Source organism: Nerophis lumbriciformis, linkage group LG15 (assembly GCF_033978685.3).
Source record: "Nerophis lumbriciformis linkage group LG15, RoL_Nlum_v2.1, whole genome shotgun sequence".
Taxonomy (NCBI): Eukaryota; Metazoa; Chordata; class Actinopteri; order Syngnathiformes; family Syngnathidae; genus Nerophis; species Nerophis lumbriciformis.
The window spans coordinates 9,388,294-9,414,443 of record NC_084562.2 but is presented as its reverse complement, the minus strand read 5'-3'; the positions used below and the strand labels follow the sequence as shown (position 1 = coordinate 9,414,443).

Sequence of the window (26,150 nt, the reverse complement as noted above, 5' to 3'; positions counted from 1 at the left end):
GAGTATAAGTCGCACCGGCCGAAAATGCTTAACAAAGAAGGAAAAAAACATATATAAGTCGCACTGGAGTATAAGTCGCATTTTTGGGGGGAATGTATTTGATAAAATCCAACACCAAGAATAGACATTTGAAAGGCAATTTAAAAGAAATAAAGAATAGTGAACAACAGGCTGAATAAGTGTACGTTATATGACGCATAAATAACCAACTGAGAATGTGCCTGGTATGTTAACGTAACATGTTATAGTAAGAGTCATTCAAATAACCATAACATATAGAACATGCTATACGTTTACCAAACAATCTGTCACTCCTAATCACTAAATACCATGAAATCTTATACGTCTAGTCTCTTACGTGAATGAGCTAAATAATATTATTTGATATTTTACGGTAATGTGTTAATAATTTCACACATAAGTCGCTCCTGAGTATATGTCGCACCCCCGACCAAACTATGAAAAAAAACTGCGACTTATAGTCCGAAAAATACCGTACTAAAATCCAAATAACACGCGCTAAACAGCATAACTATTAAATTGTGTGGACTATTAGTGGGCGTTTTGCGGGTGATCTAAGATAACAAGTCCAAAAGTAGTGCAGACCGCCAGATTTCAATGGAAACACTAATTTACCTCCATATTTATGGCATTTTAACATTGAAATAAACCTTAAACATAGGAAAACTATAACAAACACAAAACAAGACATAAGAAGAAGACATGACCTGCAGCCTTTTTATCAAATTTCAAAAATACATACCAAAGTGACCACTGCAGCGTTACATTTTTCAGTGTACAGTCCTCGGCGAAAACATTTTGGACATCCCTGCACCATTAATGCTAACTTATTATTGTATTGCAGATCAAGTGCGTGTGTTCTGAATAAAAGTACTTTTTTAACACTTTGTAATTCTGAAAGTGTTGACAGTCTCTCATTAATTTGATCTATTAGCTATTGTAACTACAGTAAAAATGGTCAAAAAGCACCCCTAAAAACCAACAAATAGTTTTAACTGTCTATTGGGCTTGTTAAAGTTAAAGTTAAAGTCCCAACGATAGGCACACACACACTAGGTGTGGTGAAATTTGTCCTCTGCATTTGACCCATCCCCATGTTCACCCCCTAGGAGGTGAAGGGAGCAGTGAGCAGCAGCGTGCGCCGCGCTCGGGAATCATTTGGTGATTTAACCCCAAATTCCAACCTTTGATGCTGAGTGCCAAGTCAGGAGGTAATGGGTCCCATTTTTATAGTCTTTGGTATGACTCGGCCGGGGTTTGAACTCACAACCTCCCAGTCTCAGGGCGGACACTCTAACCACAAGGCCACTGATCTGGTCATTGAAATGATACACAATATATGATGATACACAATAAAAAATGTTGGGTTAAAAAATAACCCAATTTTAACCCAACTGCTGGTTCAAAAAAGGACGGGTCCCTTATTTGAGTTATTGTAACTCAACATTTTGGGTTGATTTTTTCAACCCAACTTTTGCGTTGAATTATTTAACCCAAAAGTGGAGTTACTCAATGTTGGTTGATTCATAACCAAACTATTGGGTTTAATTTATTTAACACAAAAGCTGAGTTTTGCTCACTAGAATGTTGGGTTATTCCCAATCCAACTATTTGGTTGCGCAATTTAGCGCTCCTTGACCCAATAAGTGGTTACAAATGATACATTTTACAGCTGGTTTGTCCTACTCCTTCTCAACCACTGATCCAAATTATTTTTTATTTCATTAAAATATACTCAAAAGCAACATATAAATGACTTTTTTTTTTTTTTAATAATTGCTGTGTATGGTCATAGTAGTCCCATACAGCATGCTCAAATATGTTCATGTACATAAGATGTGTGATTGTAAATCATGTTAATGAGATTAATCCATAATAAAATTCCCTTGAAGAAAAAAGTAACTTTTTAATTAAAAAAAAGCCTTTTACCCAAAAATGCGTTACTCATTGAAAAACAACCCAAAAATGGTTCATAATTTAGAAAACCCAGAAATTGAGTTAAAATAATTCCCTTATAACCCGAAAAATGGATTGTTCTTCATAACACTTCCCAACACTCATAAATTGGGTTATCAAAATAACCCAGCATTTTTTAGTGTGTAAGCACAAGAAAGGCAGTTAAAATGCTGTTTTTTATGTTAAAAATTGTGGTAGCAGTTAATCTATAAGCTGCGCTATAAAAAGCAATATGAGCTCTGTATTGTGTCATCAACCCTCTATTTTTTCCCCCCCACTTTCATCTTATCATAGTAGCCAATCGCATGGTTTTGGCTTTGTTTTTACGCCGGATGCCTTTTCTGACTCTTGGAATCAAACCCTTGCCCTCTCCAATGTTTGATGAGCATTCCTCAATGTTCAATGTGTACTATTGCACCGGCAGGGATACAAAAGAAGAATGGCATAAATATGGCATACATTGGAAACAGAGCAACAGTGAACTCATTCAAAAACAACAAAATTAAAGTTCAAGTTAAAGTACCAATGATTGTCACACACACACTCGGTGTGGTGACATTTGTCCTCTGCATTTGACCCATCCCCTTGTCCACCCCCTGGGAGGTGAGGGGAGCAGTGAGCAGCAGCGGTGGCCACGCTCTGGAATCATTTTTGGTGATTTAACTCATAAATCCAACCCCCTGATGCTGAGTGCCAAGCAGGGAGGTAATGGGTCCCATTTTTATAGTCTTTGGTACGATCCCAGGGCGGACACTCTAACCACAAGGCCACTGAGCAGGTGTGCATCTTGCTGGTACTAAGACAGCTATTCCTGTACACAATTCTTAGATACCGGACTTTTCCCCTATTTAAAGATGAGATTATGGACTAATAAAGCAATTATACCATGACAATGCTATACATGTGTAAGGTCATAGCCTCAATAGCGTCCAATCAGAATGCTCTGATGCGATATCTGGACTGTTTATTTACTATGGTATGCGGGTAATGCAACAAACAGTATTATAGTCCTCAATTTGTTAACATTTACACAAACAAAATAGCATCAATCTCCCTTTTGAGAGATAACGAGGAAGCCAGTTACACGACGTTGTGGAAGGAACCATAGATCCCTTCCCCATCAGCAACGATGCAAATCAATTAAGACTTTTTGAGAGCCAATAACGGTTACTTTAGGAACAATTATGATCCAAAACCTTATATTTTTGAGCCCGAACACAAAGAGGATGAGCAATAAGTTTTAGAATACCGACTCCTCCTCTCTCCACTAGCATCCGGAGGTCTGCTAGGTGCTAAACATACAAACTAGCCATAACAAATCAAAATAAAACAAACACTAACTGTAAGATTTCCACTCTCGCTGGGATGCCGGATGACAGGACGCTCACATAATTCAGTTTAAATGAAGATTCAATTGCAATCCTCAGGAAGGGTTAAAAAAAAAACATGCTTTTTGTGTCTTTTTCGCCACCTCAAGAATGTCAAAGTCGACCAGGCCACATTTATCTACAAACCCCGTTTCCATATGAGTTGGGAAATTGTGTTAGATGTAAATATAAATGGAATACAATGATTTGCAAATCATTTTCAACCCATATTCAGTTGAATATGCTACAAAGACAACATATTTGATGTTCAAACTGATAAACATTTTTCTTTTTGCAAATAATCATTAACTTTAGAATTTGATGCCAGCAACACGTGACAAAGAAGTTGGGAAAAGTGGCAATAAATACTGATAAAGTTGAGGAATGCTTATCAAACACTTATTTGGAACATCCCACAGGTGTGCAGGCTAATTGGGAACAGGTGGGTGCCATGATTGGGTATAAAAACAGCATCCCAAAAAATGCTCAGTCTTTCACAAGAAAGGATGGGGCGAGGTACACCCCTTTGTCCACAACTGCGTGAGCAAATAGTCAAACAGTTTAAGAACAACGTTTCTCAAAGTGCAATTGCAAGAAATTTAGGGGTTTCAACATCTACGGTCCATAATATCATCAAAAGGTTCAGAGAATCTGGAGAAATCACTCCACGTAAGCGGCATGGCTGATAACCAACATTGAATGACCGTGACCTTCGATCCCTCAGACGGCGCTGTATCAAAAACCGACATCGATCTCTAAAGGATATCACCACATGGGCTCAGGAACACTTCAGAAAACCACTGTCACTAAATTCACTAAATACAGTTTGTCGCTACATCTGTAAGTGCAAGTTAAAGCTCTATTATGCAAAGCGAAAGCCATTTATCAACAACATCCAGAAACGCAGCCGGCTTCTTCTCTGGGCCCGAGATCATCTAAGATGGACTCATGCAAAGTGGATAAGTGTTCTGTGGTCTGACGAGTCCACATTTCAAATTGTTTTTGGAAATATTCGACATCGTGTCATCCGGACCAAAGGGGAAGCGAACCATTTAGACTGTTATCGACGCAAAGTTGAAAAGCCAGCATCTGTGATGGTATGGGGGTGCATTAGTGCCCAAGGCATGGGTAACTTACACATCTGTGAAGGCACCATTAATGCTGAAAAGTACATACAGGTTTTGAAATAACATATGCTGCCATCTAAGCGCCGTCTTTTTCATGGACGCCCCTGCTTATTTCAGCAAGACAATGCCAAGCCACATTCAGCACGTGTTACAACAGCGTGGCTTCGTAAAAAAAGAGTGCGGGTATTTTCCTGGCCCGCCTGCAGTCCAGACCTGTCTCCCATCGAAAATGTGTGGCGCATTATGAAGCGTAAAATACGACAGCGGAGACCCCGGACTGTTGAACGACTGAAGCTCTACATAAAACAAGAATGGGAAAGAATTCCACTTTCAAAGCTTCAACAATTAGTTTCCTCAGTTCCCAATCGTTTATTCAGTGTTGTTAAAAGAAAAAGTGGTGTAACACAGTGGTGAACATGCCCTTTCCCAACTACTTTGGCACGTGTTGCAGCCATGAAATTCTAAGTTAATTATTATTTGCAAAAAAAAAAAATGTTTATGAGTTTGAACATCAAATATCTTGTCTTTGTAGTGCATTCAATTGAATATGGGTTGAAAAGGATTTGCAAATCATTGTATTCTGTTTATATTTACACCTAACACAATTTCCCACCTCATATGGAAACGGGGTTTGTACTTGAGAGCTGCATGAATTATAATCTAGAATTTTGAGACGAAGTAGAAGCAGCCGCCGGCTTTGTGTGTCAACAATAGCAGCGTACGCTAGCATTGGCCCGCTGTGATCAGTGCACTGCTAAAATAGTCTGTCTGCGTTGGCGCTTATAATAACAATATCACTTATATTTGGTTAATTTTCAGGTCATGACATGTAAATTGAATATTGTTGGCGGTTTCTGGATGTTTTTAGAGGTGATAATCGGCGCAACAGAGGACCCTCAATCTGCTGACTCAATTGTTAGCTATTTATTTACGATTACGAATGCAGACATATGCCAAGCATACTGTGTGTGTTCTTGTCTTACATAAGGATTGTGAATGATTAACAGCACATTTCTTTCAATTGTTTGCATATTTCCTTATGACTGATCTGATAACATGGTCAGAGTGCAGAAGCGTTCCTCTTGTGATGTACAATTTACGGAAATAACCAAAGGTGTTCGGCGCAGAATATTCAAAATGGCTGACTGAATTTGCGGCATTTTCGACGGCATTTTCACATATTTTGCGGATTGTACATCAAATTGGTTGTGGTTTAATGGATACAATTAAAGACGAATAAGCAAATAAAGTCAACTTGTTTTTCCACTCGACTGCTACTTTAAATGTTAGTTTTCTACTAATTGCAGAGTTATTTTTTGTTTAAAGCCACACCAAATCCTCACTAATGCTGCAGTAGTCTTTTAATCTGCATCTGCTTAGTGTACACGTGCTGAGTTGTTTTTGTTTTTTTTAGTACAAGGAATTTTTGTTTGACTCGGTTCATAAATAAATGTTGATAACTATCGTATACCATTGCCGTTATCCTACGGCCATACATTGCACCAATAAACTAGTCTGTTTGCCCTCATATCGTTAGACAGAATTGAGTGCTAGAACAAATATGACTAAGCTAAAAAGGGGCCAAAGAAAGTTGCAAGTGCCAGCACTTTGATAAAGAAAATGATAAACACTATGGAAATCAACTAAGAACTGGTAGCAATGTACAAGGGTGACGTCTGTCTGGCTCTCCCCTCCCTCCTTCCTGCTCATCGCTGTCTTGGGTCAACAAATCAATCATTAGAACCATAAATCAAAATGAACTTGATAACTTGGCTGTCATCAATAAATTGCCATGTCCAAAGCATGTTTTTGTTTTCTTCGTCTGTTGCTTTCAAACAGGGCAAAAGAGGGTTCACTCTGTGCATTGCTCTATAATGAACGGAGCGAATCCTCTTGTCAGTCATCCATCATCTTTTTCCGGGTGGATAGAGGCGGGACGGCTAGCTTACACACACAAGAATTGCAAATTGCTACTGGCTATTTGCTAGTCGCTACTTGCCACTCGTTAGTCGGTACCCGCGACTCGCTAATTTCTATTTAGAAGTCAGTACCTGCTACTCGCTAGTTGCTACCAGGGGGAAAAAAGATGAATGCAAAGCCAAATGTCAAATGTGAGAATACTTTGTCTCCAAACGAATGTGCAAGATAAGCCAAGCCAATCAACACAGACAAACGAGCAAGTAATTGTTGGAAAGTGACAACAACAAAAGAGACAACAAAACAAACCACCTGACACGGTTTTTCCAACTGAGGAAAACAACTGCAGTCCAAAATGTTCAGTATTTATTGAAGAGCAATTTTTGCTAACAGATATTGAGAGTCCCATTTTATTCTGATTGTTTGTTTACTTCAGATCTGTTCAACTAGCGCCATCCGGCCCGGGAATGACACCATACTGGCCCCCGAGTTCAGTTCAAAAGTTGGGAGACAAACATTTTTGTAGCCAATTTTTTTAAAAACACTAGAGTGCTGTCATAGAGATGATCTTTAACTAGATTTTATATTCTTGTAAAATGTTATTAAAAACAGCAAAGCACTCCTTAGCTCTGACAAAATAGACCAAAACCCAATGTTTACTGGAGTGGACGATGGTTCTACAGAGGGGACAGCGTGGCGCAGTGGAAGAATGGCCGTGCGCGACCCGAGGGTCCCTGGTTCAATCCCCACCTAGTACCAACCTCGTCATGTCCGTTGTGTCCTGAGCAAGACACTTCACCCTTGCTCCTGATGGGTGCTGGTTAGCGCCTTGCATGGCAGCTCCCTCCATCAGTGTGTGAATGTGTGTGTGAATGGGTAAATGTGGAAGTAGTGTCAAAGCGCTTTGAGTACCTTGAAGGTAGAAAAGCGCTATACAAGTACAACCCATTTATCATTTATTTAATATACAAAATAAGACTAATAGTAAAGGGAGACTTTAAAACAAGTATAAAGAATATCCCAGATTTACTTATTTCCTTCCTTTATAATGGTAAAAAAACAAACAAAAAAACAAATAAAAACAACTAAGTTTATTGCATTTGGTCTACTGAAATGCGATTTTCTTATTTAAACGGGGATAGCAGGTCCATTCTATGTGTCATACCTAATCATTTCGCGATATTGCCATATTTTTGTTGAAAGGATTTAGTAGAGAACATCGACGATAAAGTTCGCAACTTTTGGTCGCTGATAAAAAAGCCTTGCCTGTACCGGAAGTAGCAGACGAGTAGCGTGACGTCACAGGTTGTGAGCTCCTCACATCTGCACATTGTTTACAATCATGGCCACCAGCAGCGAGAGCGATTCGGACCGAGAAAGCGACGATTTCCCCATTAATTTGAGCGAGGATGAAAGATTCGTGGATGAGGAAAGTGAGAGTGAAGGACGAGAGGGCAGTGGGAGCGATTCAGATAGGGAAGATGCTGTGAGAGGCGGGTGGGACCTGATATTCAGCTGGGAATGACTAAAACAGTAAATAAACACAAGACATATATATACTCTATTAGCCACAACACAACCAGGCTTATATTTAATATGCCACAAATTAATACCGCATAACAAACACCTTCCCCCTCCCGTCCATATAACCCGCCAATACAACTCAAACACCTGCACAACACACTCAATCCCACAGCCCAAAGTACCGTTCATCTCCCCAAAGTTCATACAGCACATATATTTCCCCAAAGTCCCCAAAGTTACGTATGTGACATGCACATAGCGGCACGCACGTACGGGCAAGCGATCAAATGTTTGGAAGCCGCAGCTGCATGCGTACTCACGGTACCGCGTCTGCGCATCCAACTCAAAGTCCTCCTGGTAAGAGTCTCTGTTGTCCCAGTTCTCTACAGGCCAATGGTAAAGCTTGACTGTCATCTTTCGAGAATGTAAACAATGAAACACCGGCTGTGTTATCCGGCACAACAGTCAAGGGGTGCATTCTACGGCGGGGGTGCGTTATGCATTACACCTGCCGCAATACACCGCTTCCCACCTACAGCTTTCTTCTTTGCTGTCTGCATTGTTCATTGAACAAATTGCAAAAGATTCACCAACACAGATGTCCAGAATACTGTGGAATTTTGCGATGAAAACAGATGACTTAATAGCTGGCCACCATGCTGTCCCAAAATGTCCTCTACAATCCGTGACGTCACGCGCTGACGTCATCATACCGAGACGTTTTCAGCAGGATATTTCGCGCGAAATTTAAAATTGCACTTTAGTAAGCTAACCCGGCCGTATTGGCATGTGTTGCAATGTTAAGATTTCATCATTGATGTATAAACTATCAGACTGCGTGGTCGGTAGTAGTGGGTTTCAGTAGGCCTTTTGCGTATTAGACTTGGACTTAGACATAGACTTGGGCAAACTTTAATGATCTACAAGGGAAATTGTTCCACACAGTAGCTCAGTTACAAAGTATGGAAAGGGTAAGGATGGAAAGGATAATGCAGGTATAAAGTAGACTAAAAATGTACCATAGTAGCAATATAAAATATAACATATATGTAATATGTACATATTATATATACAGTATATCATATATACTGATATATTATATTATATTTTTATATAATATATACAATATATGACAAATATTAGTATTATCCATCCATCCATTTTCTACCGCTTGTCCCGTTTGGGGTCGCGGGGGTGCTGGAGCCTATCTCAGCTGCATTCGGGCGGAAGGCAGCGTACACCCTGGACAAGTCGCCACCTCATCGCAGGGCCAACACAGATAGACAGACAACATTCACACTCACATTCACACACTAGGGTCATTTATATTATGATTAAATTAGTGCTTAATTTGATCTCAAAATAATGCTAACAATAATATAGTTTATCGGCAAAGCCGAGTTAAATTGATCTATTTCATTCACCAATTATATATATTTCACATTGTTTTCTGCATGTAAAATTACAATTAATCTCTACAAAATGTGTTTTGTGTTCATACATTTTGGTGTGTTGAACGAATCAATTAGATTTTCATTATTTCTTACAGGACAATTTGCTCCAGATTTCATACAATTCCGTCTAAATCTGACCTTTTTGAATGGATCACTGATGAAAACCGAGGTACAGCTGCAATATGGTGATTCCATTAATTGGAAAATGTTAGCGTTCGACTCGTTGCAGTGTTATTGTTTTGTTTTCAGCCACACTCAATCCTCAGTAAGTATGCTGCAGGAGTAATAGTCTTTTAATCTGCACAAGTATTTGCCTGCTTTGTGTGCACATGCTCACTTGTTTTTATGTTATGATTCTGAATATGGCTCTGATGAACTCAACCATTACACACTAGCAATGTAGCCATCTTTTTTTTCATTCCCCTAAATAAAATACAACTACGGTTTGTGTTTGGACACCCCTTGTAATAGAGCAGGGGTGTCAAACGTACGGCCCGTGAGCCGTAACAGGTTTTACCCGGCCAGCGGGATGAGTTTGCTAAATATAAAAATGAGCCGAAATTTTTGAATGAAAGAAACTGCTGTTCTATATGTGTCCACTAGATGTCACAATGGCAATTCTTTGTATCTTTGTAGATGATGCTACAAATGTAAAAAAAACAACAAAAAACACATGATGTTAGTGCACCAGTCGAGGAAAATGAGCAAACTACATAATTTGATTTTGATATTATTTTTTTAATCTTGATAGACTGAAAAATAACACCAACGCTGATGAACATGAATGTATCATCCATTCTTTCATTCTTTCACTCTCAAAATAATCTTACTTATCTCATCATATGAAATGTAAACTTCACCAATTATTATTTATTTATTTATTTATATTGTGATTACTTATGGAGTATATTGTGAATAAATTGAGAACAGGAAGTGAACAAAAGTTTTAGCAACTGTTATGTAAAAGAAAAGGGGTAGGATTGAATAAGCTCTGCTTCTTCCTACTCCTTTTCGAACATGTTGAAAAGAGAAACTGGAGATTGTGATGTATCATGTTGTATGCTTGCATGTTCGAAATAAACTCAAACTCAAACATTATCTCATAATTTATTCAGAAAGTATAAATAACGAGAAATAAAGATAAAATACTATTAACCGCAACATGTAAGTGTAAAAAAACAACCCCAACAACATTATGATTTGTACATTTTCAGAATGTGCTTGTTCTATTTTTAAACAAAGAAAACAATCTGAAGTTGTCTTTATTTTTAAGTTATCGTGCCGTGATTTTACCAGTCCGGCCCACTCGGGAGTAGATTTTTCTCCATGTGGCCCCCGATCTAAAATGACTTTGACACCCCTGTAATAGAAGCTTGGATTACAGAAAATGTGTTCAGACTTGGGGACACACTGAGGGGTTTAGATGGCCAAACGTTGCTATGGTGATGGAATATTAGCCCCCACTTGACCGTGCTTCCATGCTGCTGCTATCTATAGCCCCGTTCTTTCCGTCACGCCTCGCCTTGGAAAAACACGGGCATGCCGCGCTAATCAGCACAAGTATTTTCATTCCCAGTGACCGCGATGGAAGTGTTTACCTTCTGGCCGGTGTCGGTGGTGATAGCCAAGCCATTGGGCACCAGGCCCGCGGTTTTGTGCTTCTTCACCAGCCGCACAGAGACAACAGGGATGGCCACCTGCATAGAAATAAAACAAGTACCGGTACAAAACACTGTTTCTTGGTGTCCACATGTCGGACAAATGAGACGGGTGTCGTGGCAGTGGAATGAAATGAGATCGGTTTCCTATTCGAGTGGGTATGCTAGGAATGCGGCGTGAATAAGAAGCTTATTGTCAGTCAGGGGTTCAGTTTCAAGGAAATGAGAAAGAGGAACAAATCATAGTAGAAGTCCACATCGCAGGTATAGAATGGGACCTTTTTTTTTTTTTTTTTGGAGACCTATAGTCCGACAGTACCTTGATGTCTTTGCCAAAAAGGTTGGCATAGAAACACAGCCAGTTTCTTGAAATGTAGAGCCTGCCTTGGAGGAGGATATCTCTGAGAAGAGCACAGGAGTACACTGAGGACACAAAACACAGCACACATTGTTCTCCATTGCATTGAAGAAGAATTTAAAAAACAAGTAGCAACATAGTGGTCAGTGTTAGCAGAGTACATGAAATGTGCAACAACAAGTTTATGATAAAACGGCGTACAAAGATAATTATCATGATCTCACATGACAGCTACATTATTAGTTGCATGTATTTTGTTTTGTTTCCTGTCCAGCGCTCTTATTTGTTTCCAGTTCCTTTTTTCCTTTTATTGCCACCTGTCTTCTAGACTGGGCTGAATCATATTTGCTTTTTTGACAGGTTTTCTTTAGTGTGCTTTTAAAAGCCTGCTGCACTACTTTTCCTTTTAAATAAATTGTACCTGCACTTAGTCTGCATCCTGGGGTCCTTGACCAACACTACCGTGACACCAAATATAACAATTACCGTATTTTTCGGAGTATAAATCGCTCCGGAGTATAAGTCGCACCGGCCGAAAATGCATAATAAAGAAGGAAAAAAACATATATAAGTCACACTGGAGTATAAGTCGAATTTTTGGGGAAATTTTTTTGATAAAACCCAACACCAAGAATAGACATTTGAAAGGCAATTTAAAATAAATAAAGAATAGTGAACAACAGGCTGAATAAGTGTACGTTATATGAGGCATAAATAACCAACTGAGAACGTGCCTGGTATGTTAACGTAACATATTATGGTAAGAGTCATTCAAATAACTATAACATATAGACATACTTGCCAACCTTGAGACCTCCGATTTCAGAAGGTGGGGGGTGGGGTGGGGGGCGTGGTCAGGGTGGGGCGGGGGCGGGGTTGGGGGCGGGGCTAAGAGGGGAGGAGTATATTTACAGGTAGAATTCACCAAGTCAAGTATTTCATATATATATATATATATATATATAAGAAATACTTGACTTTCAGTGAATTCAAGCTGTATATATATTTATTTTATTATTTATATATATATATATATATATATATATATATATATATATATATATATATATATATATATATATATATATATATATTTATTTATTTATTTACACACACACAGTCATATCTGTGTTGGCCCTGCGATGAGGTGGCGACTTGTCCAGGGTGTACCCCGCCTTCCGCCCGATTGTAGCTGAGATAGGCTCCAGCGCCCCCCGCGACCCCGAAGGGAATAAGCGGTAGAAAATGGATGGATGGATGGAGATATATATATATATATATATATATATATATATATATATAAATATATATATATATATAAAATCTCCTGATGAGTGAGGGAACCCCCCCTCATGAAACAGGCCTGTAGAGATGAAATAGTCTTGTGATTTTTTTCCCACACATACATATATATATATATATATATATATATATATATATATATATATAAATAAAAGAAATACTTGAATTTCAGTGTTCATTTATTTACACATATACCGGTACACACACATAACACTCATCTACTCATTGTTGAGTTAAGGGTTGAATTGTCCATCCTTGTTCTATTCTCTGTCACTATTTTTCTAACCTTCGCAGGTACCCAGAAAGGTTTCGAGTACCACCAAAAAAACTGAATCTCTGAAGACAGTATAAAAATCTGTGTTAAAGGTGTACAAATACTGTTTGTATAATAAGCATGTTATTTTTTTACAAATGAGGGTTAAGAGTTCAGTACTAAAAAAAAAAAAAAAAGAATGTGGCTTAAGTACAGTTTTTTAATTGAGCTGCTGCATTTTTTGGTTGGGTTGTTTATTTATTTTGAGTAACTTCTATACATTTCTAAAAGGGGAATAATGTAATAGAGTTATCTATGTTTGTCTGTTGCCATCTCCTGGTGAATGTTGGCTATAGCGTACTGGGGTTACTTTTTGGTTGGCCAACAATTTACGTGGTGTTGCGCACCTGACGTCACTCAGGTCCGCATGGAGCTGGAGGGGGCGTGGCTTCCAGCTCCGCCTGAATTTCGGGAGATTTTCGGGAGAAAATTTGTCCCAGGAGGTTTTCGGGAGAGGCGCTGAATTTCGGGAGTCTCCCGGAAAATCCGGGAGGGTTGGCAAGTATGCATATAGAACATGCTATACGTTTACCAAACAATCTGTCACTCCTAATCGCTAAATCCCATGAAATCTTATACGTCTAGTCTCTTACGTGAATGAGCTAAATAATATTACTTGATATTTTACGGTAATGTGTTAATAATTTCACACATAAGTCGCTCCTGAGTATAAGTCGCACCCCCGGCCAAACTATGAAAAAAACTGCGACTTATAGTCCGAAAAATACGGTATCTTATTCTCAAATCTTTGGGAATTAGAACCAGGCATATTTATATTTCATATGTATTGTAGTTTGTATGTACAGTGGTATCTCGGTTTTCAAATGCTCCAGTTTTAGTATGATCCGGTTTTATGCAACATTTTTCACCCAAAATATGTCTCGTTCTTCATACTCTGTCCCTGTCTGTGCTTTGTTATGTGGTACACGGCCACCGCTGTTGCTCACTGCTCCCCTCACCTCCCAGGGGGTGATCAAGGGCGATGGGTCAAATGCAGAGAATAATTTCGCCACACCTAGTGGGTGTGTGACAACCATTGGTACTTTAACTTTATATTTAAGAAAAAAAAAAGGTATTCTTAAAAGAAAGAAAACATTTTTTTTTCATTAATTCTTGAATATTATGAGTCAGTTTAGAATCGGATAAATAAGACTTGCAATTTGGATGTGAATCGATTATTTTAGCACTCCTAATAAAAAATAGGGATGTGATTCTTACAACAACTCACAAGTCAATTTGATTCCGATTCTGTGGGTTACTATTACATTCAGAATCGATTCTCAATTCAACACGATTCTTGATTCAAATTGATTCTCGTGATATATTTGGTATAAAAATCATGATGAAATATTTTCAAAAGACTGACTGACTATAAAAGCGCAAGGAGTAAGCACAGCGAAGATCAATTCATGAAATGATGTATCAATTTAGAATCAGAATAAATAAAAATCATAATTTGAATGTGAATTGATTTGATTACATTTTTTCTGCAGCCCTAATAAAAACGAGCGATGTGACTCTAACAACATATTACTGGGTATAAAAATGTCCTCCTCTTGGCTACTGACGTATGACGTATACGCAGAGATGACCTAAAAATTAAAAAAAAAAATTAAATTAAAAATCGTAATAAATAAAAATTGCAGTTTGGACGTAAATCGATTTTTTTCACCACCCCTGATGAAAAATTTTCATAATTCATATTTTTTTCCTGCAAGAAATCAATTAACTTCAGTTGTAGATAATAAATGAATACATAAAACATTATAAGACAGTGTATGGATTGCTAACTCATTTTACGCAAATTTTTCTAAATACATTTTTTTTTTTAAATAAATGACATAATTAGTTAAATGGGACTTAAAAGGTTTGTAATTAAAAACTAACATGACATTTTAAATATATTTTTTAGGACTGAAGTTGCTTAAGAGATTTGAGCAGAAAAAAGTAGAAAAAAATATGAATCAAATTAGTTTTTACACTCTTAACTGCCTAATAACTTTTCCGTTCTGGCGCTATTTAAATGCTATTAAATGATGTATGCCCCAGATTGGTTAAAAAATGTATCTGTCCCTCAAAAAGGCTTCATGTTCAGTAAATATCTGACATATTAAAAGTAGGGCTGGCCACCACACGATTCGATTCAGAATCAATTCTTGATTCAAAACGATTCTCGATTCAAAATCAATACTTTTTAACAACATTGGGTGTTAGCCAGGGGCAGCACGGTGGAAGAGGGGTTAGTGCGTCTGCCTCACAATACGAAACTCCTGAGTAGTCGTGAGTTCAATCCCGGCCTCGGGATCTTTCTGTGTGAAGTTTGCATGTTCTCCCCGTGACAGCGTGGGTTCCCTCCGGGTACTTTCCCAACCAACAACGTGGATCTAACGTTGGACATCAACGTTGTCTCAATGTACTAATGCAATTATTTTGCAACGTTGTTTCAAAGTCAGTTTTAAAGGACATGTATGTATAATCAACGTTGTATCAATGTATTGTGCCTGCTGGGTAACTACATAAAAAAGATAAACAGCTGTGAAAAATGTCTATATTACTTTAAAGAAAACTGTTTTCGTTTAATAAAATTCTCCCCTAACATTTAATAAAGTCAAATACAAATAAGGCAACAAGAGAAATATCCCACACTTCTCTTTTCTAAAGTTAATCTGTACAACAGATATGGGCATCGACATCAACAATATGATTTGCCTGAGTGGCTGGACAGGACATATTATATAAAAAATGTAAACAAAAATATTTTGGAATCGATTAAGAATCGTTACAAATAAAAATCACGATTCATTTAAAAAAAATTGTTTTTGACAACCCTAATAAAAAGCATAAAATGCACATTTTAACAGTTAATTATGGAAGTGGCTAGAGCAGGGGTGTCAAACTCATTTTAGCTCAGGGGCCACATTAAGGAAAATCTATTCCCAAGTGGGCCGGACTGGTAAAATCATTGCATGATAACTTAAAAATAAAGACAATTTCAGATAGTTTTCTTTGTTTAACAATAGAACAAGCACTACCTGAAAATATCCATCCATCCATCCATTTTCTACCGCTTGTCCCTTTTGGGGTCACGGGGGGTGCTGGAGCCTATCTCAGCAGCATTCGGGCGGAAGGCGGGGTACACCCTGGAGAAGTCGCCACCTCATCGCAGGGCCAACACAGATAGACAACATTCACACTCACATTCACACACTAGGGCCAATTTAGTGTTGCCAATCAACCTATCCCCAGGTGCATGTCTTTGGAGGTGGGAGGAAGCCGGGAACCCACGCAGTCACGAGGAGAACATGCAAACTCCACACAGAAAGATCCCGAGCCCGGAATTGAACTCAGGACTACTCAGGACCTTCGTATTGTTGTTGTTTGGTTTTTATTACACTTACATGTTGCAGTTAACAGTATTCTATCAGCCTTAGTCGTTATTTCAACTTTCTGAATAAATTATGTAATAATGTTCATCAGTCATATAGGTGGAATTGAGTCTGGCAGAGTTTTAAAATGCTCCTGTTGGTGTTGATTTTTAATCTATCAGAAGATGGAATGAATAATTATATCAAAATCAAATTACAGGATATTATTTTTGCACGTTACCCATTTTCTTCAACAGATGTACTAACATCATGTGGTTTATTCTGTACATATGCAGCATCATCTACAACAAAACTTGTGAATTTGGGCTTATTTCATTCATCACACATGAAGTTGAAGGGGGATACAAATTATTTCAGCACACTTTTTGTTTCATCTGGCATCACATGGACAAAGATAAGACCTTATGAAAGAAACTTCTGTGGTCAGATGAAACAAAAATTGAGCTGTTTGGCCACAATACCCAGCAATATGTTTGGAGGAGAAAAGGTGAGGCCTTTAATCCCAGGAACACCACACCTACCGTCAGTGGTGGTAGTATTATGCTCTGGGCCTGTTTTGCTGCCAATGGAACTGGTGCTTTACAGAGAGTAAATGGAACAATGAAAAAGGAGGATTACCTCCAAATTCTTCAGGACAACCTAAAATCATCAGCCCGGAGGTTGGGTCTTGTACGCAGTTGGGTGTTCCAACAGGACAATGACCCCAAACACACGTCAAAAGAGGTAAAGGAATGGCTAAATCAGGCTAGAATTAAGGTTTTAGAATGGCCTTCCCAAAGTCCTGACTTAAATGTGTGGACAATGCTGAAGAAACAAGTCCATGTCAGAAAACCAACAAATTTAGCTGAACTGCACCAATTTTGTCAAGAGGAGTGGTCAAAAATTCAACCAGAAGCTTGTGGATGGCTACCAAAAGCGCCTTATTGCAGTGAAACTTGCCAAGGGACATGTAACCAAATATTAACATTGCTGTATGTATACTTTTGACCCAGCAGATTTGGTCACATTTTCAGTAGACCCATAATAAATTCATAAGAGAACCAAACTTCATGAATGTTTCTTGTGACCAACAAGTATGTGCTCCAATCACTCTATCACAAAAAAATAAGAGTTGTAGAAATTATTGTAAACTCAAGACAGCCATGACATTGTGTTCTTTACAAGTGTGTGTAAACTTTTCATCGCGACTGTATGTGCGCCCAGGTAACATGTCCCCAGTCCTCTTATCTTAACAGGGCACATAGCTCCGCCCCCTCTGAAGTCATGCACGCTCTAGCGACAGAGGACATAAATAATTTCTATTGTGACATTCAGTAGACACATTTAAACAGCCGTTTCTTTCATTCCAAAATTTCAGCTTATTTTTTATACTTAGCAAACTCATCTCGCGGGCCGGGTATAACCTGTTCGTGGGCCTGATCCGGCCCGCGGGTTGTACGTTTGACACCCCTGGGTTAGAGGAAGCAGCTAGGTAGTCTTTCTACTGCAGTGTTTTTTTTAACCTTTTTTAAGCCAAGGCACATTTTTTGCGTTGAAAAAATCCAGAGGCACACCACCAACAGAAATCGTTAAAAAACGAAACTCAGTTGACTGTAAAAAGTCGTTGTCGCAATTGTTGGGTATGACTTTAAACCATAACCAAGCATGCATCAAAATACAGTCGTGCTCATAAGTTTACATACCCTGGGAGAATTTATGATTTCTTGGCCATTCTTCAGAGAATATGAATGATAACACAAAAACCTTTCTTCCACTCATGCTTAATGGTTGTGTGAAGCTATGTATTGGCAAACAACTGTGTTTACTCTTTTTAAATCAAAATGACAAAAGAAAGTACCCAAATGACCCTGATCAAAAGTTTACATACCCCAGTGACTTTGATCTGATAACATGCACAAAAGTTGACACAAACAGGTTTGAATGGCTAATCAAGGTTCCAATCCTCACCTGTGACATGTTTGTTTGTAATTAATGTGTGTGTATAAAAGGTCAGTGAGTTTCTGGGCTTCTGACAGACCATTGCATTTTTCATCCAGTGCTGCACAGATGTTTCTGGATTCTGAGTCATGGGGAAGGCAAAATAATTGTCAAAAGATCTGCAAGAAAAGGTAATTGAACTGTATAAAACAGGAAAGGGGTATAAAAAGATATCCAAGGAATTGAGAATGCCAATCAGCAGTGTTCAAACGCTGATTAAGAAGTGGAAAATTAGGGATTCAGGTAGACCAGCAAAGATTTCAGCCACAACTGCCAGGAAAATTGTTCGAGATGCAAAGAAAAATCCACAAATAACTTCAGCTGAAATACAGGACTCTCTGAAAAATTGTGGTGTGGCTGTTTCAAAATGCACAATAAGGAGGCACTTGAAGAAAAATGGGCTGCATGGTCAAGTCGCCAGAAGAAAGCCATCACTCCAAATTACTTTGTTCCAGAAGTTTTGAGGCTTGTCTCTGTGCTGTTTGGCATAATGTAAGTGGGATACTTTGTGACATTTGCGCAGAAAGAAAGACATTTTGGTGGCAGAAAGAAAGACATTCCTTTTGATCAGGGTCATTTGGGTACTTTCTTTTGTCATTTTGATTTAAAAAGAGTAAACACAGTTGTTTGCTAATACATAGCTTCACACAACCATTAAGCATGAGTGGAAGAAAGGTTTTGTGTTATCATTCATATTCTCTGAAGAATGGCCAATAAATCATAAATTCTCCCAGGGTATGTAAACTTATGAGCATGACTGTAGCTCTTGTCTCAAAGTAGGGGTACTGTCACGACCTGTCACATCACGCCGTGACTTATTTTGAGTTTTGTTTGCTGTTTTCCCGTGTGTAGTGTTTTAGTTCTTGTCTTGCGCTCCTATTTTGGTGGATTTTTCTCTTTTTTTTGGTATTTTCCTGCAGCAGTTTCATGTCTTCCTTTGAGCGATATTTCCTGCATCTACTTTGTTTTAGCAATCAAGAATATTTCAATCGTTTTTATCCTTCTTGACATTGTTGATTGTCAGGTCATGTTCGGATGTACATTGTGGACGCCGTCTTTGCGCCTCAGTAAGTCTTTGCTGTCGTCCAGCATTCTGTTTTTGTTTACTTTGTAGCCAGTAGCCTTTTCTTAGGGGCACTCACCTTTTGTTTATTTTTTGTTTAAGCATTAGACACCTTTTTACCTGCACGCTGCCTCCCGCTGTTTCCAACGTCTACAAAGTATATAGCTACCGGCTGCCACCTACTGATATGGAAGAGTATTACACGGTTACTCTGCCGAGCTCTAGACAGCACTCAACAACAACACATAATTTGCAGACTATAATTACTGGTTTGCAAAAAATAATTTTAACCCAAATAGGTGAAATTAGATAATCTGCCATGGCAAACCAGACTGTATATTTCACGGCACACTAGTGTGCCGCGGCACAGTGGTTGAAAAACACTGTTCTACTGGATATGATGATTGATGACAATCAGGAAAATACAAAAATAGAGTAGAATGGCTGGCGGTTTCGATGACTTTTTGTGATGATGAGTTAAAAAAAATGGTATTGATTTAGTAATGAGGACACAACATGTATGACAAGGTTAGAGTGTTACCTTTCATGAGGAGCTCATCCTTGGGCACACACTGGAACAGTTTGTGGTACTGCGAGTTGTACTTGCTGACAGTCTGTGCAGAGGGACAGGGCAGAGTCATGAGCAGCTCCTTGGCCCGCACGCCGCCAGAACCGGCGCCGGCGCCCCCTCTCCAGCCGCCGGCCGCTCCGACCCGGCTCACCGCCGACACCACCCTCTCCCGCAAAGGCGGCGAGCTCTGCACCAGGCTCAGCACGTTGGCGCCGTACACACACACACACTCATCCATGGCCTGAAGCAAGTCGCTGCAAGACACACACTGTTGCCCTGGAGCGGGTCAGTACAGGTGACGGGTCCGGTCCGCAGAAACACACACCTGGCTACTGACTGGAAACACACACGACTACGGGAACGCAACCATCCTCAGGTTTAGCTGCTCTGCCTCTAAAACTACTTTGGTGACTCGACTCTTCACACACCTTCACCAGTCAAAGCTAAAAACACACCCTCCTCACTCAAACTCTCTCTCTCCGTGTCTGTGTTGTCCATCTCTACTTTGACTGGCTCACTTCTATTATTAGCGCAGGGCTGCTCCTTTCTACACTGATATGGAGTTATTGAATTCATCCCACATTGACTTATTGCGTCGGTTTATACCGCTAACATTTACACTTTACCATGAATTGATTAACGTGGACCCCGACTTAAACAAGTTGAAAAACTTATTCGGGTGTTACCATTTAGTGGTCAATTGTACGGAATATGTACTGTACAGTGCAATCTACTAATAAAAGTCTCAATCAATCAATCAAAAACATACAGTCGCGATCAAAAGTTTACATACACTTGTAAAGAACATAATGTCATGGCTGTCTTGAGTTTCAATCATTTCTACAACTCTTATTTTTTTGTGATAGAGTGATTGGAGCACATACTTGTTGGTCACAAAAAACATTCATGAAGTTTGGTTCTTTTATGAATGTATCATGGCTCTACTGAAAATGTGACCAAATGTGCTGGGTCAAAAGTATACATACAGCAATGTTAATATTTGGTTACATGTCCCTTGGCAAGTTTCACTGCAATAAGGCGCTTTTGGTAGCCATCCACAAGCTTCTGGTTGAATTTTTGACCACTCCTCTTGACAAAATCGGTGCAGTTCAGCTAAATTTGTTAATTTTCTGACATGGACTTGTTTTTTCAGCATTGTCCACACGTTTAAGTCAGGACTTTGGGAAGGCCATTCTAAAAACTTAATTCTAGCCTGATTTAGCCATTCCTTTACCACTTTTGATGTTTTTTGGGGGTCATTGTCCTGTTGGAACACCCAACTGCGCCCAAGACCCAACCTCCGGGCTGATGATTTTAGCTTGTCCTGAAGAATTTGGAGGTAATCCTCCTTTTTCATTGTCCCATTTACTTTCATTAGATCAATTCATAAAAGAGCCTAATTTCATGAATGTTTTTTGTGACCAACAAGTATGTGCTCCAATCACTCTATCACAAAAAAATAAGAGTTGTAGAAATGATTGGAAACTCAAGACAGCCATGACATTATGTTCTTTCCAAGTGTATGTAAACTTTTGATCGCGACTGTACGTAGTTGAATTCGGGACATAATATTAAAACCAACAAACACCAAGCAGCTAACGCCAACTGTTAGTTCTAGCCGTTAGCTCGCTAGCTAGCTACCGACTGATTAGCATCGTCACTTCAAAGTGAGGTTTTATTGATTGTATGCCAGCGTTGAATGCTAAAGGAGCTGCTCAAGGTTACATTATTTTAAACATTTTAATTTAACAAGAACACCATGTCACCATTAGTTATTTAATGTTACAATTTCAATTTTTTTTTAAAATATAAGAATACGGTACATAAAAAAAAAAAAAACGTTTTTAGGGCCATCTCCATGCGACCAGAAAGAGCTTTTCTAACCTGTAACCTGTTTTGAAAAACTTTCATTATAATTATTATGCCAAATAATACATTGCAAAAATCGGTTTAAATCGAGAATCGTGTTGAATCGTATCGATACTGTGCCCAAAGACTCAGAACCCTACCCTGCAGTACCTCTGCGGACCCCCTGTTGAAGACCTCTGCCGTAGAAGTCCACTTTCCAAGGTAAATACTGAACATTATTATTACATTACTTCATAAAACGTATGTGTACTATATTCTGTTATTTCTTAAAGGCATGTTACATATTAAATGTGTGCTGTTTTGGGGGGGAGCACTGATTAAATTGATTTTAATTCATTTCAATGGGAAACAGAGAGTTTAGATGCAAGTGTTTTGAGTTAAGAGCTCTGTCACAGACCAAATTAGGTCATACGTTGAGGTACTAGTGCAGGGGTCCCCAAACTTTTTGACTCGGGAGGCCACATTGGGTTAAAACATTTTGGCCGGGGGCCGGGCTCTACATACATTTTATACACATATATGTATATATATATATATATATATATATATATATATATATATATATATATATGTATGTGTGGGAAAAAATCACAAGACTACTTAATCTCTACAGGCCTGTTTCATGAGGGGTTCGCTCAATCATCTCCTGATGATTGAGCGAAATCAGGAGATGATTGAGCAAAATCTCCTGATGATTGAGCGAACCCCTCATGAAACAGGCCTGTAGAGATGAAGTAGTCTTGTGATTTTTTCCCACACATACATATATTGCGCTCTACCACGGTATCGAGCACTATTTTTTGGATAATCTTATTAAGATATATATATATATATATATATATATATATATATATATATATATATATATGTATGTAGAGCCCGGCCCCCGGCCAAAATTTGAATATGAATTTATTATGGGTCTACTGAAAATGTGACCAAATCTGCTGGGTCAAAAGTATACATACAGCAATGTTAATATTTGGTTACATGTCCCTTGGCAAGTTTCACTGCAATAAGGCGCTTTTGGTAGCCATCCACAAGCTTCTGGCAAGTTTCTGCTTGAATTTTTGACCACTCCTCTTGACAAAATTGGTGCAGTTCAGCTACGTTTGTTGGTTTTCTGACATGGACTTGTTTCTTCAGCATTGTCCACACGTTTAATTCAGGGCTTTGGGAAGGCCATTCTAAAACCTTAATTTTAGTCTGATTTAGCCATTCCTTATCCACTTTTGACGTGTGTTTGGGGTCAACCAACTGCCCCCAAGACCCAACCTCCGGGCTGATGATGTTAGGTTGTCCTGAAGAATTTGGAGGTAATCCTCCTTTTTCATTGTCCTATTTACTCTCTGTAAAGCACCAGTTCTATTAAAATTGAAAATTGAGCTGTTTGGCCACAATACCCAGCAATATGTTTGGAGGAGAAAAGGTGAGGCTTTTAATCCCAGGAACACCACACCTACCGTCAAGCATGGTGGTGGTAGTATTATTCTCTGGGCCTGTTTTGCTGCCAATGGAACTGGTGCTTTACAGAGAGTAAATAGGACAATAAAAAAGGAGGATTACCTCTAAATTCTTCAGGACAACCTAAAATCATCAGCCCGGAGGTTGGGTCTTGGGCAGAGTTGGGTGTTCCAAAAGGACAATGACCTCAAACACATGTCAAAAGTGGTAAAGGAATGGCTAAATCAGGCTAGAATTAAGGTTTTCAAATGGCCTTCCCAAAGTCCTGACTTAAACGTGTGGACAATGCTGACAAAACAAGTTCATGTCAGAAAACCAACAAATTTAACTGAACTGCACCAATTTTGTCAAAAGGAGTGGTCAAAAATTCAACCAGAAGCTTGCCAGAAGCTTGTGGATGGCTACCAAAAGCGCCTTATTGCAGTAAAACGTGCCAAGGGACATGTAACCAAATATTAACATTGCTGTATGTATACTTTTGACCCAGCAGATTTGGTTACATTTTCAGTAGACCCATAATACATTCATAAAAGAACCAAACTTCATGAATGTTTTTTGTGACCAACAAGTATGTGCTCCAATCACTCTAACACAAAAAAATAAGAGTTGTAGAAATTATTGGAAACTCAAGACAGCCATGACATTATGTTCTTTACAATTGAAGTGAAGTGAAGTGAATTATATTTATATAGCGCTTTTTCTCAAGTGACTCAAAGCGCTTTACATAGTGAAACCCAATATCTAAGTTACATTTAAACCAGTGTGGGTGGCACTGGGAGCAGGTGGGTAAAGTGTCTTGCCCAAGGACACAACGGCAGTGACTAGGATGGCGGAAGCCGGGATCGAACCCTCAAGTTGCTGGCAACCCACTCTACCAACCGAGCTATACCGCCCCATGTATGTGTGTATGTAAACTTTTGACCATGACTGTGTGTGTGTATATATATATATATATATATATATATATATATATTCAGAGCGCGATGATGTCACTATCGATGGGAAAATTCATTTTTAGACCATATGATTTGCTTGAGCGTCTATGAGACACCGAGAGTAACAAGCGGTAGAAAGTGGATTAGAAAAGACAGATTTTTAAAAATAATAATACATTTTTTTTAAAACTTGGGACTTCACGCGGGCCGGATTTTGGAAGCTGGCAGGCCGGACTAGTGTATGTATACAGTATAAAGAAAGTCAATCAGGCACACATTCGATGAAAATATGAAAAGTAATCATGGTGATTCGCTTTGCTGGGCTTATATTGACATTTGTGAAGCTGTTTGTTCTGTTTCTGTTTGAGTATTACCTAGGTCAGGGGTCGGCAACCCGCGGCTCTAGAGCCGCATGCGGCTCTTTAGTGCCGTCCTAGTGGCTCTCTGGAGCTTTTTAAAAAATGTATGAAAAATGGAAAAAGATGAGAGGAAAAAAATCTATTTTTTGTTTTAATATGGTTTATGTAGGAGGACAAACATGACACACGCATCCCTAATTGTTACAAAGCATACTGTTTATATTAAACATGCTTCACTGATTCGAGTATTTGGCGAGCGCCGTTTTGTCCTACTCATTTTGGCGGTCCTTGAACTCACCTTAGTTTGTTAACATGGATAACTTTCTCCGACTTTCTAGGACGTGTTTTATGCCACTTCTTTTTCTGTCTCATTTTGTCCACCAGACTTTTAACGTTGTGCATGCATGCAAAAAGGTGAGTTTTGTTGATGTTATTGACTTGTGTGGAGAGCTAATCAGACATATTTGGTCACTGCATGACTGCAAGCTAATCGATGCTAACATGCTATTTAGGCTAGCTATATGTACATATTGCATCATTATGCCTCATTTGTAGCTATATTTGAGGTCATTTAGTTTCCTTTAAGTCCTCTAAATTCAATTTATATCTCATGACACACTATCTGTATGTAATATGGCTTTTATTTTTTTGCGGCTCCAGACAGATTTGTTTTTGTATTTTTGGTCCAATATGGCTCTTTCAACATTTTGGGTTGCCGACCCCTGACCTAGGTAATGGGGGAATACAGCAAGTTCTAATTAAGGGAGGAACACACACACACACACACACACACACACACAGAGAAAACACAAACAAGGGGATGAAACTCACCGAGCCACGGTAACATTTCTTCACATCCTCATAAGACAGCTCTTCAATCAGCTGAAACCTGGCAAGGAATAACAAAGGGCCGACTTATTATTGGATTTCCTGCAGTGGTAAAACTCATCACAAAATCAACAGATAGACTGTACGTGAACATGGTTATTTGTGGTCTATTAGAGTGCTATCTTGGCAGCGTGGCAAATAGTGCGGTGAGCCCTTGTTTACATGTGTGTCTGTGTGTGTAACGTGAGCGTTGCATTGTGGGCATGCCTCCACACGACAAGCTAATCATTCGTGTGTGCAGGCTGCAGGTGCAAGCTGTCACACAAATCCGAGACAGATATTAAGCTTGTGCACACAAACCGTGGCAACGACGGTAGATCACCCGTGGTGTTGATTTTTATTGTCACAAAACATGAACATGCATACACATCATAGAACCCTTTTAGCCTCAGGGGGGGGGGGGTGTTGAAACAGTGCGACAGATGTCACAGCGGGATACCTTCATCCACTGCACATGCAATACTGTATAATCAGCCCTTGAAGGGAAATGACAACAACAAGAGGAAGTTGAACAAGCAAAAAAAAATTGCAGGTGAAAAAAAAGACTAAAATGGAAAATGACTTCCTTTTTTGTTTTGCTGAATCTGTCAGTGAGGTGACTGAGTGTGTGTGTGCAGCGGAAAACACTCGATGGTAGCGCGGTG

At 39.0% G+C, this 26,150-nt stretch overlaps 1 protein-coding gene across 2 annotated transcripts in view; it reads right to left on the bottom strand.

The window, feature by feature from the left end:
- Nucleotides 1-26,150, bottom strand: part of gramd2aa (GRAM domain containing 2Aa) — a 91,717-nt gene that overhangs the window by 13,392 nt on the left and 52,175 nt on the right. For both annotated transcript variants that reach the window (XM_061974900.2, XM_061974901.2), the window contains 4 exons: nt 25,450-25,507; nt 19,965-20,037; nt 11,344-11,447; nt 10,965-11,063 (listed from right to left, as the gene is read on the bottom strand). In XM_061974900.2, coding sequence (XP_061830884.1) covers nt 10,965-11,063; nt 11,344-11,447; nt 19,965-20,037; nt 25,450-25,507 — 334 coding nt within the window. The remainder of the gene's footprint in view (nt 1-10,964; nt 11,064-11,343; nt 11,448-19,964; nt 20,038-25,449; nt 25,508-26,150) is intronic.